Genomic DNA, 18,458 nt, shown 5'->3' with positions numbered 1-18,458 from the left:
AGTAATTGTTAGACTAGACAGAGCACATGCTTCAAAAGTAATGAAACTCTATATCTTTAAAGATATTACATAATTAAGATTTTCAGTTAAATAAAGCTGACCTTTCCCCCTAATAAGGAGGTTTTATTATATAGAGATAGATATTAATATAACATACCTGAAGTTCTAATGCTGAGAAAGGCTAGTCAAATTCACCCTCTGCGATTTGTGCCTTTGTGTTGCTACTTCCTGACTACTCCAAGGTCAGACTCAACACTCCCCGGGAAGGTTGGGGGAAGAGCCTGAGCCCTGGGTGCTGGTGATTCTGGCAGAGCAGATGGTAAAGGGAGTGCAGTCTTTGTCAGAGGTTGCCTGCCCAGGTAATCACTGTGAACTTAAGTGGATTTGGAACTGTCTTCGATTTTTACTCTCTCCTCCACAGAGCTTTCTCTAATATGTTTCATTTTGTGGGACATAACAGGATTTGGGCATTACTACGTTAAACGCAGCTAAATATATTTTGCTGCAAGCTTTCTTGTGGCCTTCAATGTGGTCATGAATCTTTGAGAGAGACCCAGTGCCATCTCCTAAACTTACTTGGCTCAGAAGCCTTTCTGGTGAAACATCTTATAAGACCAGGTTCTTCAGAAACACACTCTAGAAAACACTATCTTTCACATCTATTGCATTGCCAAAGTCAAAAGCGTGAATCAGCTTTAATCCTTTCAATGGAAGCATTGTCACCGGGATAGCGTCTAAACTTTTGGATGGCCTTGCACAACCTGGGTCCCGCTGACCTCCCCAGCCTCGGCCTCATTTCTCAGCACAACCTCCCACACTCGTGCTCCTGTGAGGGAACGACTGGAGGATTTGCTGAAACAGATCTGGGCCTTGCTCTGGCTGTTTCCTAGCTCCCCACTGAGTACCCCCTCCCAACCTTTGCTTGGCTTACTTCTGCCCAGTTTTTGGTGTGAGTTCAAGGGGAGCCTTTTTAGATCCCCATGCATGCCCTCGAAGCCTCCTTTATATGTTCCCATACCCACTTCATATTAGTGCCATCACTGCATCTCTTGCTCTGAGTCTCGTTGGTCATCACTGAGGTTGGGATTGGGCCCTACACTGCTCTGCTTTCTTACCAGTGCCTAACACAGACATCTGGCACACAGAAGGCCAAAATTCTATTTGTGAAATTGTTGATATGATAGCTCTTGCTAGACAGCTGATGGCACACCCCACTGCTGCTAGTAATTCAGGACCACCAGGGCCCACTCTGTGGGCTTATATAAAGGTTTGCTTACCTTTAGATGGGCAGCAGAGTACTCTTTCATAGTACAGTGACAAAGAGTTCTGTTGATCCACATTAAGCAGGAAGCAGAAGTGGCACATATACTGGAGTTTCTACACAAAGACCTCTTTTTTGACACGGAGACACTGGGCCCTATCAGATGGACATGGGAGGATGATGCAGAGTTGGCTTAAAGAAAAGGAAATCTAGTTCAACTCCTTAGAACTACCAACTTTGGCTCAGAGCCAGAGCCTCAGGACAACCTGGTACAGGTACTTATTCATCATGTTCTTCTTTTTGGCATCCGGAGAGATATCATCAAAGTCTGGGGAGGAAGCCACATAATTTCTTTTTCATCACTGCTATGGCATCTCAGATTTCTTTGCTATTCTAGACCAGCAGCACTGATGATGTGTCCATAGTTCCCGTCTGGAAGTTTTGCTTCACAGCAGGCTCAAAGAAAAGATAAAGATGGTCATGCTATCAGAGTGCATGGTAGGGAAAAGGGACTAAAATGGCTTCCCCAGAACTTGGACTTCTCTATGACTTTCAAGGAGTTCTTTAGGATGGTGATCAACAAAGCTGGAAACCTTGTGGGAGTATATCACAGGAGTCTAGAAGTAGCCAGTATGAAAGCTTCTGTTTCTTCTAAGGTCACTGGAGCAGATTAAGATCTCTAATTCAGCATGACTTGACTATGTTGCTCAAGACTCAAGTCTCGTTCACTTCCTGCTTCTTTCTTCTAATCAGCCAGCACAATTAGGATGGGGTTTCTGACCTCAAGGATGTCACAGTGGAATACTGCACAGGTCAGTTTCCTCAAAGACGCTTCCCCCATTGCCCATTACACCACTTCAGTCCTTTCTGTCCCTACGTTTTGGTCTTGGAGCTTGTGGCTGCCATTCCCACCATCTTCATGAGATGAAAGATGGGTGCCTTTGTGTGTGTGTGCGTGCGTGCGTGTGTGTGTGTGTGTGTGTGTGTACAGACACCCATGAGGAGTCAACCTTTCTTTTTTGTACAGTCCACTCATGCACTAAACTCAAGTAGCAAACTGTAGTTGTGCAAGAATAGCTCCATTTGTCATTGGGGAACTCTGGGGTAAAGCCACAAAATGTGCTCCTCCACCTGTTGGTCCCCCAAAGGGAAGGATGCAAATTCTTTCGTATTTTTGGTTTCCCTTCATGATAGGAGAGGTAAACAGCTTGATAGGAATGCATACTGCTGCTATTGTTGTCATTTTTTTTTTCAGAATTGACAAATTCTCAGTGAAAAATTAAATTCTGAGTCACAGGAAAAAGCTAGCATTAGTACACAGGTTTCAAAACCGAAGACCCAGTACTCAAGACCCTCAAATTTGCTGCCTCTGTAAATCAAACTGTAGTCTTCTATGGGAGATGTACGTGCTTGGAAGGAGAAGGAATAAGAATTAAAGAATTAAAGTATAGTGAAGAGAGAATAGAGTGAATGCAGAGTCATAGCTTCCTCTCTGCAATGAAGCCATGTGTTTCCTGAATTAAGAGAGATATTATTTAGTTAATGTGTGAAAAATACAAAGGCTACTTTGTGATATCTTTTTCTTAATAATTTTCTCTATGTTTTTAGAATCTGAACTGACTTTTTGCTATAGAACTAATTCAGTTAAATTTTCTAACAGACTTGAAGGAGGGGCCGTTATGATACAGAAAGTTGTATGGTAACCAAGTAGCCCTCTGAAATGGTATGGTAGCTTCAATGAGACATACTCTCTCACATTGTTTTCACTCCTTAGAGGTAATCTCACACCACATTAATCAATATTTTGCTGCCCATTTTACCATATAATCCAGTGGATGTTAAAGATATAGTTTACATATAGGCCTGATTAATTGAAGAAAAATATAGCTTCTTATTGCTGACATTATGAGGTTAGAAATAGCATCCTATGCTAATCTGCAATGCCAAGAAATGAAGATGGTTTAAATCAGATCTCATGACTAATGCATGAGATCCAAAGTTCTTTTATTCCTGGCTATTTTAGAAAACTGGGGTATATTTTTACCCTAAAAACTAATTCTATAAGATTTATTGAGATAATACAAAATGCCTTATTATTAATAGCTCACAATCAAGATTTTGTACTGATGATCACAGAAATGCTATTTCTCCATTTAAATTTTTAAAAAATTATGTATATGCAATTAAGTCCAGGTTCAAAGATATTATATTTGATCCTTAGTTTAGTTTTGTTTTGTTTTTGATATTCAATATCTGGAAAGATAAAGGAAAGTTTAGATTGCTTTCTGTGGTAGTTATTCCATTTTAATTGTACTTAATTGTGCATTCGTTTAAGCAGAAAGAAATATATCTAGCAATAAGGTAAACCTGTTATTTTTGCTTGTTTTTGTTTTGGTCATGACAAACTGTGAAATGCTGTGTTTTTCCTATAGTTCTAGTCCATGAAATCTGCAATCTTTCCACTTGATTTACGAAGGACCCTTAATTACTGCTGTCATTAGCACCTAGTGTTCAAAACAGTCTGTTAAAATGTACTGTTAGTCTCACCTCCAAGTCCCTGCTTGCTTTATTTTAATTTTTTTCCAAGGGTAGTAAAACAATAATTGCCTTAATAACAACAATCATGTACAGCGAATTAAATAAAATTCCAAGTTTTTTGGTGCCTATTTCTTTTTTGTTCAGAATTCGGTATTTGTGTGTTAAGACTGGCTTAGAGTTTGAACAAGTGTCCATAAGCAGGGTTATTACTAGCAAGGACTTACTACCTGGGTTTTAAAAACGAGTCACTCATTTGTCTTTTTCTTTCCACATGGGTCAGGATGACAGACAACTGCTGTGAAGCTTCAATGTTTCTGCCTGGTCATGCACAGTTCTGCAATATAATGCATAAATGTATAACAAGAACTTGGGCTTGCATGATACCTCGCTTGGAATAAGGAAATCCAGCCAGGCGCGTTCACGCGGCCATCTTCGCGCGCGCGCGCGCTCACACACACGCTCGCGCGCACACACTGACACACACAGACACAGACACAGACACACACACGCACAGACACACACACACACACACACACACACACACACACACAGGTCAAAAGTTGATTCATTCCCGAGATCCCCCAGAATCTTTTCTTTTTCTCTTTTCTGGCAGCTCGGCATCCAGTCAGGGTAGTAGTGAGGTTGGGGGCGTGGAGGGGCGGGGAGGGCGAGGCGAGGGAGGCGGGAGCCGGGTGCCGGTGCGTGCGCGCCCGCTCCTGCCGGGTGAGAGTCCGGGCCGGGTTTTGCGCCGTGTCCCTCGGCTTGTCTCACGGCCTCCAGCCGCCGCCGCTGCCGTGTTTACTGAGCTCGCGCGTCCTGATATCACTCCGCTGGCATGGAGGAGGAGGAGGAGGTGGAGGAGCGAGAGGAGGAGGAGGAGGCGGCGGCGGTGGCGGCGGCGGCGGCGGCGGCGGCGGCGGCGGCGGCGAGCAGTTGATCATTGTGATGGTGGCAGGAGCAGCGGCGGCAGCGGCAGCCCAGCCGAGCGTTAGGGGCTGCTCTCCGCGCGGCGTTTTGCAAAGGACTTCACCGATCTACTTTTGCAGTCGCCTCGGACTGTCCATGTGTTTACTTCCCCCAGCCCGAGGATTCGATATCTAGGTTCCTGTGAAATGCAACTGAGCAGCCAAAGTACTTTGAGAACACGGGGCGGCATAAACACCAAAACTTTTTTGTGGAAGGAAAATGCAATAAGCAAGCTTGCCGTTTTCCGATGCGGTGTGGAGTGAGTGTGTGTCGCGCGTGTCCGCACTGGAGGCATATGCTTGTGTGTGTACATGGGGTGTATTTTTCGGTACGTAGGGAGAAAATGCTTGCCAACCACCGGAAATCTCCTGGAATTTATTAGAAAATAATGGATTATAAAAAGAAGGCAGGAGAGGAGCGGATCTCCCCTTGAGTTGCAACCCGATTTGCTGCTGGTTCAGTTTGTTGTGATTCTTTTTGTTGATAGGTGTCTGATGGTATTCTGATAACACCCCCCTTTTTTCCCCTCGAGCTTTACAGTTTAAAAAAAGGAAACAAAAAAAACCCACCCCAAAATCTCTCCCCCTTTTTTTCGCCCCGTCGGGATCGCTGTTTCCATCCATGTGCTTGCGTCTCCCCCGCGTTCCACTTAAACTATTTTAATTCTTGGACCCAAGGAGGAGGCTGATAGGGGGGTGGATAAAAAAAAGTTCTTCCAAAATAGTGTGCCCGGGGAGCAGGATGGGGGATTTCGCAGCCCCCGCTGCTGCCGCGAATGGCAGTAGTATTTGCATCAACAGTAGCCTGAACAGCAGCCTCGGCGGGGCCGGGATCGGTGTGAATAATACTCCCAATAGTACTCCCGCTGCTCCGAGTAGCAATCACCCCGCTGCCGGCTGCGGCGGCGGCGGCTCCGGGGGCCCCGGCGGCGGCTCAGCGGCGGTCCCCAAGCACAGCACCGTGGTGGAGCGGCTCCGCCAGCGCATCGAGGGCTGCCGGCGGCACCACGTCAACTGCGAGAACAGGTATCAGCAGGCTCAGGTGGAGCAGCTGGAGCTGGAGCGCCGGGACACCGTGAGCCTCTACCAGCGGACCCTGGAGCAGAGGGCCAAGAAATCGGGCGCCGGCACGGGCAAGCAGCAGCACCAGAGCAAACCCCAGCAAGATGCGGAGGCTGCCTCGGCGGAGCAGAGGAACCACACGCTGATCATGGTGAGGGCGCACTGGCAGCAGGCGTGGGGCGCGCGCGTGGGGGGGGCGTGGAGCTTCTTATATGGGGGGAACGGGTGTCTGATTTGTACGGTGGCGAGATGGGCTGAAGCCGAAGGGTTAACATCAACTTTTCTGGAGGAAAAGCTGCCGTCGTCGCTACCTGTTAATCTGTCAGGGTTGTCAGATTTGGGGAAGAGGGGGCGAGAGGGGAGAAGCCAGTCACGACTGCGAGGGGCGGAGGGAGCCTGGAGGAGCGTCGGAGTGAGGCACTGGAAAAGTTTTCCCCCCCTCTCCCTTTCTTAGATAGGGATTTGAAAGAGAGTGAACCCAGAGTTGAAACCTCGCTCCTCCTCTTCACGACTCCCCACCCCACCCCTTGCCGTGCCGCTTCGCCTTCCCAGACCCGTCCCCCTTCGCCCACCCCTCTCAGCACATCCGCCGGGTGCAGGGAGAAATTGATGCTGTCGCAGATTCTGGGCGGGCACCAGGCCCTCAACCCCTGGGGGGGGGGGGAGGAAGGGAGAGGCTCTCGCCTCCTCTCCCTAGCTCACCTCCTTTGGACTGAGAAAGTCTGAGAGTTTTGTGAATGAACTTTGAAGTGGGTGAGAAGCGAGCGAGGGTGGCTGCGCGCGCGCGTTTGCGGGAGCGCGCGCGAATGCGCTCTCTTGCCGCTCGAGCCCCGAGGCTGGCCCGGCAGGTGAAGCGGCCGGGAGGGTCCAGGGGGGAGCGGCCTGGCGGGTGTTAGCAGGGGAGAGCTACGCCCCCGGCCTGCAGCCAGAGTCCCGACCACGCAACTCCGCTGGGAATTCTTTCTCCTCCTCCTATTAAACTTGCTTGCACCGAGCCGGCTTCAGCCTCCACCCCGCTCCCCGCCAACTTTCCAGCTTGGTCTAATAAGCCCGGAGGAGTGGAAGGTAGCTGGGAGGTGAAAGAGGCTTAAATGGCAGGGTGGGTGGGTTCGAGGTAGATGAGCAGCCAATGGCTTAACTTCTCGGGGAGGAAGGGGCAGTTCCCACCCCCTAACCCTGAGGGTAGAATCCTTTCTCTTATCTTCTCTCTCCGGTTCTTTTGCTTTCCTTTCTGGGGTGGGGGGGGGAAGCCGGAAGCTTGGGAAAGGTGTCTTCAACCCCCTCCCCCACCGCGCCGCCTGGCTTAGTGCTGCGCGTGTGTGCGGGGTGGGCCGGGCTGTGGGAATCCAGGAGCGCGGCCCGGCCGCGCGCGGTCTCCCGTTTCCTTTGCCGACCGCCCCTCGATCGGCCGCGCAGGGCCCGGCGCGGGCGGCCCCCTCAGTATGCGGTTTATACATCGCGCACATCCCGGGTCTGGGAGTCCTCGGCGCCGGGGGTGGTGCCGGTGCGGCCGCGGGCTTTCGCCCGGCACTCTGGCCGGCGCTCCGTGACAAAGAGCCGGCTAGGGGGTGGGGAAGAGGAGAGGCCGCAGCGCTCGCTCCCCACCCTCTCCACCTACCCCCACCCCGCACGTGAAGAGGAACAATTTGTTTATCTTGGGCTTCAAGAATCCTTCCCTCCTCCCCGTTCTCCGAGGCCGCCCAGCCCCTCCCCCTCCCCCTCCCCCTCCCCACCCTCCTCGGCGCGATCCTGCCCAGTCCCGCCGGCTGCACCTTCCCTCCTCCCCCTCTTCCTCCTCCTACATCCTTCTAGCCCGCCTTTCCCCTCCCTCTCGGTGCGCGGCCGTGGGGGGAGGGAGCGGGAGGCGCTTTGTCCGCCTGGCGGCCGGGCTCTGCCCCCGAGGCCGCCCGGCTGGGAGGGGCGCTGCGCCCCGCGGCTCTGCCTCCTCCGCCGGGGCCGCCCGCGCCCCGCGCGCCCCACACTCCCTAACCCCCGGTCCTGCCCCGAGCGCGAAGAAGAGGCGGACTCTGTTTAGAGGAAGAACGTCTGTCACCGGAGTCAGGGAGGGAGGTTCTGGCTTTACAAACAGGAAGCCGAAAGCCACTGGCACACTGTAGCTTTTCTGATTGTAGCCGGAGGCGGGGCCGGACCTGCATCTCGACTGTATCTCGCGTACCCTTCTCCTACCTATTTCTCTCCCAGTCCGCGTGGTCTCCCTCTCCCCGCCCCCCTCGCGCCCTTCCACATACGGGGAGACTCACTTTGTGAACCTAAGACTGAAGTAGATTTTGAAAGGCGCTGACAATTTCATGCCTACCTGCTCCACCCCCTCTTTTCATGTGTTTGTACACCCCACACGCACGAACTGCGTAAAAATAGGCTTTTTTTTTTTTTTTTTTTCCGTGAGGCTCCAAAATCTCAGCACCACGCAATTTCTCCCGAGCTTTCGGGGTGGAGGACTGCGGTGGCGTTACCTCGCCAGCTGGGCAACGCTGGAACAAAAGCCAGTACCCTTCCCGGTGCCCGGTCGCTTTCGATCGCAGGCGAGAGCAGTAGAGTTAGCGGCCAGAAAGTTTTCATGTGTGGGTTAGGTTCTCTCGAGGCTGCCCTGTGGGCCTTCGGAGGGGGAGAGGGAGGATTCGGGGTGTGCGCTCCCGGGTTATAACACCCGCAGGTGGAAGGAGGTCGAAGATCCTGACGTTACCTGGAAGGAGGTAGCAAGCTCAAGCCAGAGCTTACTTTTGAAAATGCAAAGACAATGCTTACTTGGATGGAGGAGACATAAGCTATAAATATCATAGTGAATCCCAGCTTAGCAAGTTAACAGACTTGAAAAATGATTGCCTGAAGAATAGCGTTTGTCTGTCAATTTTGTGATAATTTAGCCCATTGATTAGATTGACGTAAATGCCAAGGCTATGTACCAAACAGTATATTCTAGCTTCAACTATATTTCACATATACATCTCCCACTGATATCCGTGGGAAGTATGTGTGATGAGTGTAATGAAAATAAACAGCCTTAATTCTTAAGCAAAGAGTTGCATGTAAAAAAAAAAAAAGTTTTTTTCTCTTCAACTCTTCTTAAAAAAAGAGTTGCATGTACACACAAAAAAGAAAATAACATCATTCTTGATAAGCTATTAAAAATAATTAGTTTAAAAATTCGCATTGGCCCTTGAAAGAGTACTTTAACTTAATCTATGTATGAGATAAAATCTTGGAAGCAGAGGTTGCAAAAATAATGTTGAATCTTCATTTTCTTGACTTGGCTGCTGGATTATAGTTGGGCTCTGGTGGGGCACAGAGCAATTACATTTAGTTCTCAGATTGGGCTGTCTATCTGGAAAACCCCAAAGAAAAGCAATAATCAAGCAGAGCCAAATAATAATAATGGTGATGATAAAAATAAAGATGAGTAGGATTCTTTTCTGTTTTATTGCTATTGTTTACCTTCTTAGGGCCAATATGTCCAAAGTACTAAATATCGATTCGTTCTCTTTCTGCCTGGTTTGGGTTAAGGAGGCAGTCTAATCAGTTCTTTACCTCTTTTGATTTGTTTTCTTATCTTATACATTTATAAGCACAGGCATGAAAACAAAAAATAAACAAGCAAACAGAAAGCAGGATGGGTGAAGTGAAATAGAAACCTTCCTTGGTTCCAGGCTTCTAGAAGGATACCTAGGTTTTGTGTGGATTCCTAATAGCCCTGCCTGTTAAGAGAGCAGGGAGCTAGCTCAAAAAGGCCTCTGTTGGAAGCTGCAGTATCTCAGGTGAAAGGTAATTTCTGGACATGTAGTCAGTCAAATGACATTTACCCATCCCCCCCCCAACACACTTGCAGTTTGTATAGAAGGGATTGTCCCTCATAGAGTTGTTGGTGAGAATTGTTGATTTCACTTATTAAAGAGTCTCAGGTAAAAAGGTGTCTTTTCCTAAAATAGTTTTAATTATTTGTGGTAACAAAAGACATAGTTCATTCTCTGTACATGGAACAGAAGGCCTGGTTAAAATTCTAAGGTAAACTCCAATTGACACAAATTCATTTTCAAGTCAAAGATAGACTGACTTGACAGAGGTGTAATCATTCAGGCACACCAAAAAGCATGACAGTGCAGTCTTCAGAATTTCAAAATGGTGGTAGCCTTACTTGACCTGGTTCAGTCCTGTGTTTTCATGACCTTTTCACTCTGTTAGCACCATTATAACTTTCAAAGTGTGCTTAATTTATACGGAGTTTACAGACTGCATAAATCTATGTGGTTCTTGCTCTGAAGAGTTTATCACATAAAATTCAATTGATAATAAACTTATTAATTACTGAGTATTGGAGAAAACAGCAACCTATCCAAAATTTTCTCATCCATTCGTGGAACAGATCCAGGAAATGTCAACATATTAGTCCAATGCTAAACCTCCTTATAAATGAATCTGGTTTCCCATTTCTTACCCTGTTGAAGGTAAATTACTGGCTCTGTATCCAGGTTTTTTGGCAGGCTTGTAATGTCAAACCATTTCTAAATCTTTCATAGGAACCTTTTCATTGGCTTATCCTGTTCTGCTATCCTGGGTGATAGGATTGACAGTTGCTTCTTGAAAAGCTTTCCATAGCCCACACAGGGTGTGCCTTAAGTTTGTGAAAAACTTTCTGGAATTTCATTTCCCTGTGCTTCACAAGTGTTGTCTTTTAATTATTAAGAAACATTTTTTTTAAAGCTCCAATACATATTTAATTATATTATTTATGTTCTTTGGTGGTGGTGCATTTTATTTAGTACCGGCAGCTAGAGATCAGAAAAGTAGAAGCACATTTAGTTAATCATTAATCATAATCTACAAAATGCTCTCCGGGCTGAGTTCCTTCCCAGGGAAAGCTGAGTTTTCAGGCAGGTGGTATATTTGATACTTTCCATTCTGACTCATTAGAATTATAAGGGTAAGTTTTAGAATCTTTGTAGGTTTGTGTTACCTGATATGAGGAAAATAAACAGTACAGGTATATGGTTTACTGACACTTCTGTAAGAAGAAAGATGAGAATTTTAAACATTAAAATAGAGTTATGTAGAGTCATTACATAAATATCTGAGACCAATAGCAAACTGTTATTAAAGAGGTTTCCTGACGGAACTCTTCCATTGGTTGACATAGGGGGGTATCTATCCCTCTTTCTCATCCTAGTGCTACTGCCATACAAGGAATCCAGTATAATAAACCATTTTCCACATCACATAGTAATTCTTGGACACATTTGAAGTACTTATATATTATTTAATAGCATGGAATTTTATTTGTGATTAGTGCTCTGTGTTTGTTAATTAACAGTTCTGTACTGTATTCTTGAGTTTAGAATGGCTAAATTCTGTCATCTTTTCCACATTACTCATTATAGAGAACTGTGAAGTCAACCAGACATCAAAATCTCATAAAGAGGAACATATTTAAAACTGAGTCCCATGATTTTTATAATATCTGCCTTTTAACTCTCCCAAATAGCTTTGCATTTTTTCACTCTATTAATCAGAGGCTGTTTATCCAGTTTTCAGACCCTGTAGTTGCTTGCTTTGTTTTTCCTTCCCCTCCTGCTGCCAACCTTTTGGTCTTTTCAATGACCTTTAGCACCTTTACCAAAGAGTGGGAAGAAGCAATAAGAAGAGAAATTTAATTTCAGTGCTTCCTCCTCTCATAACTAATGAAACTATTGGGGAGGATGCCAATTATTTTGGATTAATTATGGATTTGATTTTGTATACCATTTACTCTTCATTAGCACAAATAATAGAGAATAGACTGAATTTTAAAATTTCAGTTCATTCGTTCAGCAGTGTTGCTACATAGGTCATAGTGCTTCATAGAAGTTAAAATGCTAAATCACACTCTTGCATCCAAGACTGAGTATATACTTGGTAGGTTTTTCAGTATTATTCTAGTTAGGTTTAAGGGGGATAACCAGTTTTTATTTGTTTGTTTTTTAATCAGCATTAGGCTTGATGCCAGTGACTTCTCAACAGCTTCGGGCTGAGTTATGTCCCCATCTCCTGATATTTTAAGTAAAATAATATGCTTTACTTTCCTGTTGTTTGAAACTAAGTTGACAATGGTTTCTGTTTGTTTTAACAAAGCTGATTTACAGATGACTGCTCCAAAGTTATAGGATCCCCCAAATTAAATCTCATTAAAAATACAGCATGCTTTTCAGACAGACACATTCCAAAAATTCATTATTCATGTTTGTGAGTTGGAAATGTAGCTTCTGGAAAATCAGCTATCACTGAGAACTGATTAATTCTCCTAACTTAAAAACAAAACAAAAAACTCTTGTTTAAACCTAGGAGAACTTAAAGAACTAAACAAATAAGGTTGGATAAAATTACTTAGAGGATGGAGTTGAGAGCTTGCTATATAATAAATACTTAAAGATCATAGTTTCATTTAATGGATCAGAGAAGGGACACACCTTTCTCCCTTCCCCCCCCACCCCCCTTAAGTCTACCTGGCTGTTCCATCTGTTGAAAGGTTGAGGAGCTTTTGAGTTGTGGATAAGCAAGTCCATTTGGGAAAGAAGCACAGTATTCCCTTAGGGCCACATAACACATGTGCATAGAAAAAGGAAGTTACTGCTATGGTTCAGGTTTTTTAAGGCAAACTGTGCGTACTATTCTTGGGGGAGTTTAATAAAAATCCCCAAAGCCTTGCGGTACTTACTCTGACAAAAGGAAAGTGATTCCTTAAGAATAATTTAGACACGGGGTGCCTGGGTGTAAGCGTCTGCCTTCGGCTCAGGTCATGATCCCAGGGTCCTGGGATCGAGCCCGGCATCGGGCTCCCTGCTCCGTGGGAAGCCTGCTTCTCCCTCTCCCACTCCCCCTGCTTATGTTCCCTCTCACTGTGTCTCTCTCTGTCAAATAAATAAATAAAATCTTAAAAAAAAAAGAATAATTTAGATACTTCTTTTTAATTATGTTGGACCTCCCATTGGTTGGAATGACCTTTATGCTAAGGTAGGATCTTTTAAAATACAAATAATGAACATTCATCCTCCTTAGCAATGAATGGCTTAACCACTGTACAAAACTGGAGTGAAATATTTAATTTTTTAACTAAGAGCCTCCAGAATTTCCTTTCTAATTCCTTAAATCTCCACCCTGTTGGGTAGAATCTGGTTGTGTAATGTTTCATGTTGTGGACCCTTCAGCCCTCAACTATATAGGCGATTGATTACGTGTGCATGTGAAGACGTTGTTAGGATACATTACTGTATATCTCTTCTCCCCTCTCACAATATCTTTCAACACCTCCAGAAAACTCATATCTGGACAGAGGCTCCTTTCCCTTCAAAGGAAAAGGCTGAAGTGCTGTGAGTCTGTTTGTGCGGATTCAACCTGGATTGTAACCCTGACTCAAAAGGATTGCGGGGCTCTAAGAGACAAGCTCTGCCAGTGCCCTTTATTCTCACAGTGGTTGGTTATTTTTCTTTCTTTGATTGTTTGTTAGATACTGAAAGCAGCTCAGGGATTGAGAGTGAATCTAAAGGGATTGGTACCCAGGAAAGGGCTTTAAGGAACTAGTGTTAAGGTGGCAGAGGCAAAAGGGGATGAAGATTTTGGAGGCATCACCTGGAATGGATGGCAAGGGGGAGAAACGAGAGATGATCGGTTTTGCTCATTTGTGGTAAGCAGACAAGTGTCCTGGTGTCTTGGGAGCTTACAGAGGTGAAGTGTGCTTTTAGTAGTCTATTCTGAACCTTCAGACCTTACAAAAACTCATATGTATATGTTTTCAAGAGCCAATGGCAATATTGTTTGTATATGGAAAAAATCATGTTCCTAAAATATTTTCATGCTTTCTTAAATGATTACTACTGCCATTGGATGGATTTACTACTTATAGGATTCCTTTAAGTCACTGATTTTTAAATCGATGGAGATTTTGCTCCCTTCCCCTCCCTGGGAACATTTGGCAATGTTGGGAGACATTTTTGGTTGTCACACTGGAGGGACTCTACTGAGGTCCAGTGTCTAGAAGCCAGGAATGAAGCTAAATATCTTACAGTGTGCCCACAGTACCTGGTCCAAAATATCAGTGTTGCTGCTATTGAGAAACCCTGCTTTAAATAAGGAGCTCCCCTACGATGTTGAAAATACACAGTGTGGCTTTATTCACAGCTTTTCAAAAACACTCTTATTACTTAAGGAGTGGAGAAAGGAGGAGGTGCGGCAGAGGGTACCTTGGAAGGAGTTAAAGGGCTGCTGTGCTGCATGGCCGCTCCAGCCACGTGACCATCGGACTTTTCACTTCCTGACTGTCCGCCTCTTGTCTCCTTGCCTGGCAGAAGGGGAACAGTGATCATTTGTTTATACATCACAGAGTGATTGTTAGGCCCCAATGAACGAATATGTAAGAGTCCCAAAGACTTTACGGCACTATGCTAATCCAAGGCCTATTTTTATGAGTTACTTGCATATCACTTAATTGTTCGCCTCCCGCAGGGGCAGACGTAAAGTTGAGTAGTTGGAGGCTTGTTTCACTCAGGCATAAGCCAACATCTAATGACTAGGTATTGAGCAACTGCTACATCTTCAACATGATTTCTAGGCACTGGGGATACCGTGGTGAAAGGGGCATCCTTGCTTTCATTGGATGCACACTGCAGAACATGGTTTCCTGGTTCCGATTAGCTGCTTGAAATGGTTTTGTGGTTTTATGAGAACACGTTAATGGAAGTCATTAATAAACTAATGTTTAGGAAAATCCTAGAGTGCTAAATGCTTTGTATCTTCTTGCAAGCTTTCTGTGGCTATGGTTTTCTTGCACTTTCTATATTTCATTATTTTTCAAATGAAACCTCTTGTGTGGGGAGAGGATTCATTGGTGTGGTGGGGAATAAGATTAAGGTTGTTAAAAAAGAGGCAGGTGATCGTCTTTCTTTGCCTTTTTTTTTTTTTTTTTTGACTAGGTGACACTTGTAGCACCGCGATCACGGCTTGACATCCAGCTTTTAGAGGAAATTAGTCAAAGAAGAGAACATTTAGAAAGAAGCAGGCAGGAAGGTGCAAGGACTTGAAACCATGTCATATGAAAAACAGTTGGAAGACCTGGAGGTGTTTAGTCTGATTTAGAGGGTATGATTGCTTTCTTAAAATATTTGAAGGGCTGTCAAGTGAAGAAAGGATTAGATATGCTCTTTATGGCCTCAAGGGGATAAAGTTAGGATCAGTGGTTGGTGGTTATTAGGAGTCAGGTTTGGTTTAATATTTAAAAAGCCCAGTTATATCAAAATTAAACCTGTTCAAAGATGAAATGGGCTGTCTTGAGTGAAAATGCTCAGCAAAAGTTGTTCAGTTGGCTAAGTGTTGGAGAAGGGGTTATGACATTTTTTTTTTTTTTAAAGATTTACTTATTTGAGAGAGAGCACATGCACGTGCACGCGAGTACATGGGGGGAGGGCAGAGGGAGAGAGAATCTTAAGCAGACTCTGAGCTAAGCATGGAGCCCGACGCGGGGCTCGGTCTCATGACCCTGAGATCATGACCTGAGCAGAAACTAAGAGTCAGGCACTAAATAGACTGTGCCACCCAGGTGCCCCATGACATCTTTATAAAATTATAAAACTTTTCAACAATATAGAAATAAAATACCAGTTAGTGAGGACAGAGCTTTTGTCTCTTTATTCATCTTCATATCATCATGACTAGAAAAAGACTTACTGTACATAGGAAGAACCCAAAATATTTGTTGAATAAATTGCTAAATGAAAGTAGTTTAAGAAGTGACTTAATTCTTCTCCTTCATGTTACCCCCTTCTCAGAAGTTACCATGGTTTATAATACCTCTCTCCAGGCCTTCTTCTGTTCCCTTAGATATATACTATATTTTGTACATCATCACATGTTAGCTTTTTTCTACACAAATGGAGTCGTACATATGGTTCTGAGATATACCTTTTCCACATAATATGTTTTGGAGGTCTGTCCAAGTCATTACATACATATATATATATGTAACATTACATATGTATGTGTGTATATATATATATCAATTCATTCTTTTTAACTGTTATATAGCATTCCATAATATAAATGGTCCATAATTTATTAAATGATCCTCTATTGATAGACAGTCTTGTAGTTTCTCAATTTCTGCCAATTAAACATTACAGCAATGAACATCCGTGTTCATAGAGTCCTTATACATATGTGAGCATTTCTGTAGCACAGATTTGGATTTCTTTCTATATACGTAACATGTGTAAAGAAAAGGTTGACCAAAAAAAAAAAATCTCTTAATCTAATATGGTTTAATATAGCACCTGAATCTTATTATAACCCATTTTAGAGCAAATGATAATTGTGTTTCCTCAAAAACACAGCTTCAAAAAAAAAGTGTCAACTCTAGTAACTGGTGCTGGCCTTTGCAGTCTAGGGTGAACATTGTTAGTTTTTAAAGGTTGTGTATCTGGCAACATATCTTATAAGAATGACTTTCCTTCTTTTCATCTGGTCCTAAAGAGGAAGTTAGTAGGAGTCTAGTTAAACCAGTACCTGTTCATGCTGTGAAAGTGGGAAATTCACTTTCTTGAATGAGATTGTAGTTCTCTTTACCTTTCCTGAGCTTTGTGTTTCACAGATCCATGTGGCTTCATTTGTAAAATGTATTTCACTTGGTGCTATAGCACCTGGGGTGGCAATGGGGGCAGGTTTGAGTGGTCGTAAAAATCTCAGGTCTGTGAGTTGCCACTTCCTGCAGGTTAAATTACCCTGACTAATCCAGTCATCTGTGTAACATGGTAATAACAACCTGCTGACAGGGCCAACTGTAGAAAATGCATCAAAATGGACTTGCCTCGACAGTCACCTTATAGTGTTTGTTTAGACAGTGAGAAGTCCTATCAGTTTTCATTATACCTGTATGCTGAAATGGTCTGAAGACTGCCCTTGATTGGAGTTCTTGGTCATTTTGATCTACCTCTAGCAGAGCGGCTGCTCTACACTGAGAGGCTAATAAGTATCATCTGTGTTTTTATATAGCTGGAGCAGTTTGGCTCCAGAATTTGGGTTCTCGGCTATAACGTTATTCTGCCTTCACCTGCCTGAAGTGTTCTTTCTTGAAAAGGTTGTGCGAACAGCTGGATTTTTGAAATAACCATGCTCTGCCAAGGAACAGTCCTTACCTACTTGACTTTCCTTTAGGTTATAGGATCAGTTTGAACAGGAGCCAAATTAAGATACGTGGTCTCTCACAGGGTGCTGGTCCTGCTATTTGATAATGAGGAACCCCGCTTTGCTCTCTCCTGGCCTCATATACCTCTGGCCTGTGTGTCCCTCCTTTCTCCTTTTTTTTTTTTTTTTTTTATCACCACCTCATGTTTCACCTTTGTCACAGGGCAGTAGGACCTGGAAGCTTGTGCCGGATGTAGGTGGCAATTACCTGAACCACAGAAATAAACCCAGGGTAGGAATGTAAGTGACTGGGGACCTGAACTTTATAGGTCGTTCTCTACCAAGTGATTTGATCAACTGGGCATTCTGTTTCAAGTTAGGATGGACATGTTGATTAGCAGCAACCATTTTCTGCCATTGAGCTGAGCCACCTAGCACCTTCGTGAGAAAAAGCCCTCACAAAACCTGTGGCCAGCCAAGTTAATGCACCCGTGTGCTCGGTGCAGACTTAAGGGAAGGGGGCTTCAGCCTAAAGACAGCTAGATAGCTTCTGTTACCACAGCTTAAATCGCATGAGTTAGTAATGTATGTGAAATATGAACCTTCTTCCTAATCTTCTATCCAGGCCATCCAATATGATAAACTTACGAGTTCCTTACTGTTGCTGTTCTGGTCAGACAATAAAATTTCAACCTCTCACTTCTGCTGCCGAAATTCAGGTTTAGTTTTGCTAGTCTTCGGTCCCTCTGAGGATTATCGTATTTTTTTCATGTTTGCTTCTGAATATTCCTGGATCTCTTTCTTTCATTTCTAGCACTAGAACATTTTCTCTCAGGGATGACTTTCACCTATGCACAAGGTGAACAACTACCTTGCATTTTGCACGAAGTATAACATTTACCTTTATATTGATTGTAGTCAAGTAAATGGTTATATGTTTTGAATCTTGGTTATTTCATAGCTATCTGATTATATTATTAGATAAAACCTGTTTCCCAAAGGCTATTGAGATCACACCTATGTTGTAGTAAACTTTTAATTTCTAATTCCTTTGGAAAGCATTTTCTTATTTCCAGTTGAAAGGGTCCAGAGATGATTTGTAATAGGAAAGAAATGACTACAATCAATTCTTACCTTATTGTGGAGTTTTTTTTTTTTTCTTTAAACATATCTTAGAAAAGTATTTCAGACCTTTTGAGTTTTATTTGTTTTTTGAAGAGAGTTCAATAACTGTGGATATAAATTCATAAACAGGAGTGTCAGAGGTCAACATTCACATTAATGCAAAGAAGTTTGACACATCAAAGCTCAACAGAATTTTCTGGACGCTCAGGAAAGGCAAAGAGATTAAACTCTTGTAATAGTTTATTCTTGGGTTTTAGCTTCAGAATGTCTAAGTGATAATAATGCCAGAGTTCCCAAGCGGGGGTAATTTTCCCTTTGCCTGTTCCCATCTTCTGTTCTGGGCTCCCATT

At 44.1% G+C, this 18,458-nt stretch overlaps 2 protein-coding genes across 3 annotated transcripts in view; both read left to right on the top strand.

Annotated features, from left to right (window-relative positions):
* The first annotated feature begins 4,080 nt into the window (after positions 1 to 4,080).
* LOC113925484 (homeobox protein SIX3-like) lies at positions 4,081 to 5,493 on the top strand. The gene is made up of 2 exons (XM_027600083.2): positions 4,081 to 4,153; positions 4,413 to 5,493. The coding sequence occupies exons 1-2, from the start codon at positions 4,081 to 4,083 to the stop codon at positions 4,898 to 4,900; spliced, it is 561 nt and encodes a 186-aa protein (XP_027455884.1). The 3' UTR covers positions 4,901 to 5,493.
* Positions 5,494 to 5,506: 13 nt separating this feature from the next.
* Positions 5,507 to 18,458, top strand: part of MAML3 (mastermind like transcriptional coactivator 3) — a 400,657-nt gene continuing 387,705 nt past the window's right edge. For both annotated transcript variants that reach the window (XM_027598222.1, XM_027598223.1), the window contains exon 1: positions 5,507 to 5,977. In XM_027598222.1, coding sequence (XP_027454023.1) covers positions 5,507 to 5,977 — 471 coding nt within the window. The remainder of the gene's footprint in view (positions 5,978 to 18,458) is intronic.

Source organism: Zalophus californianus, chromosome 2, assembly GCF_009762305.2.
Source record: "Zalophus californianus isolate mZalCal1 chromosome 2, mZalCal1.pri.v2, whole genome shotgun sequence".
Lineage (NCBI taxonomy): Eukaryota > Metazoa > Chordata > Mammalia > Carnivora > Otariidae > Zalophus > Zalophus californianus.
This window is presented reverse-complemented; position numbering and strand designations above follow the sequence as displayed.

Bases quoted from the DNA above. Each gene is read 5' to 3' on its own strand.
- LOC113925484 (XM_027600083.2), top strand. From the start codon at position 4,081: ATGACAGACAACTGCTGTGAAGCTTCAATGTTTCTGCCTGGTCATGCA. The intron at 4,154-4,412 runs GTATAACAAGAA...CTTTTCTGGCAG, and splicing joins CTGCAATATAATGCATAAAT to CTCGGCATCCAGTCAGGGTA.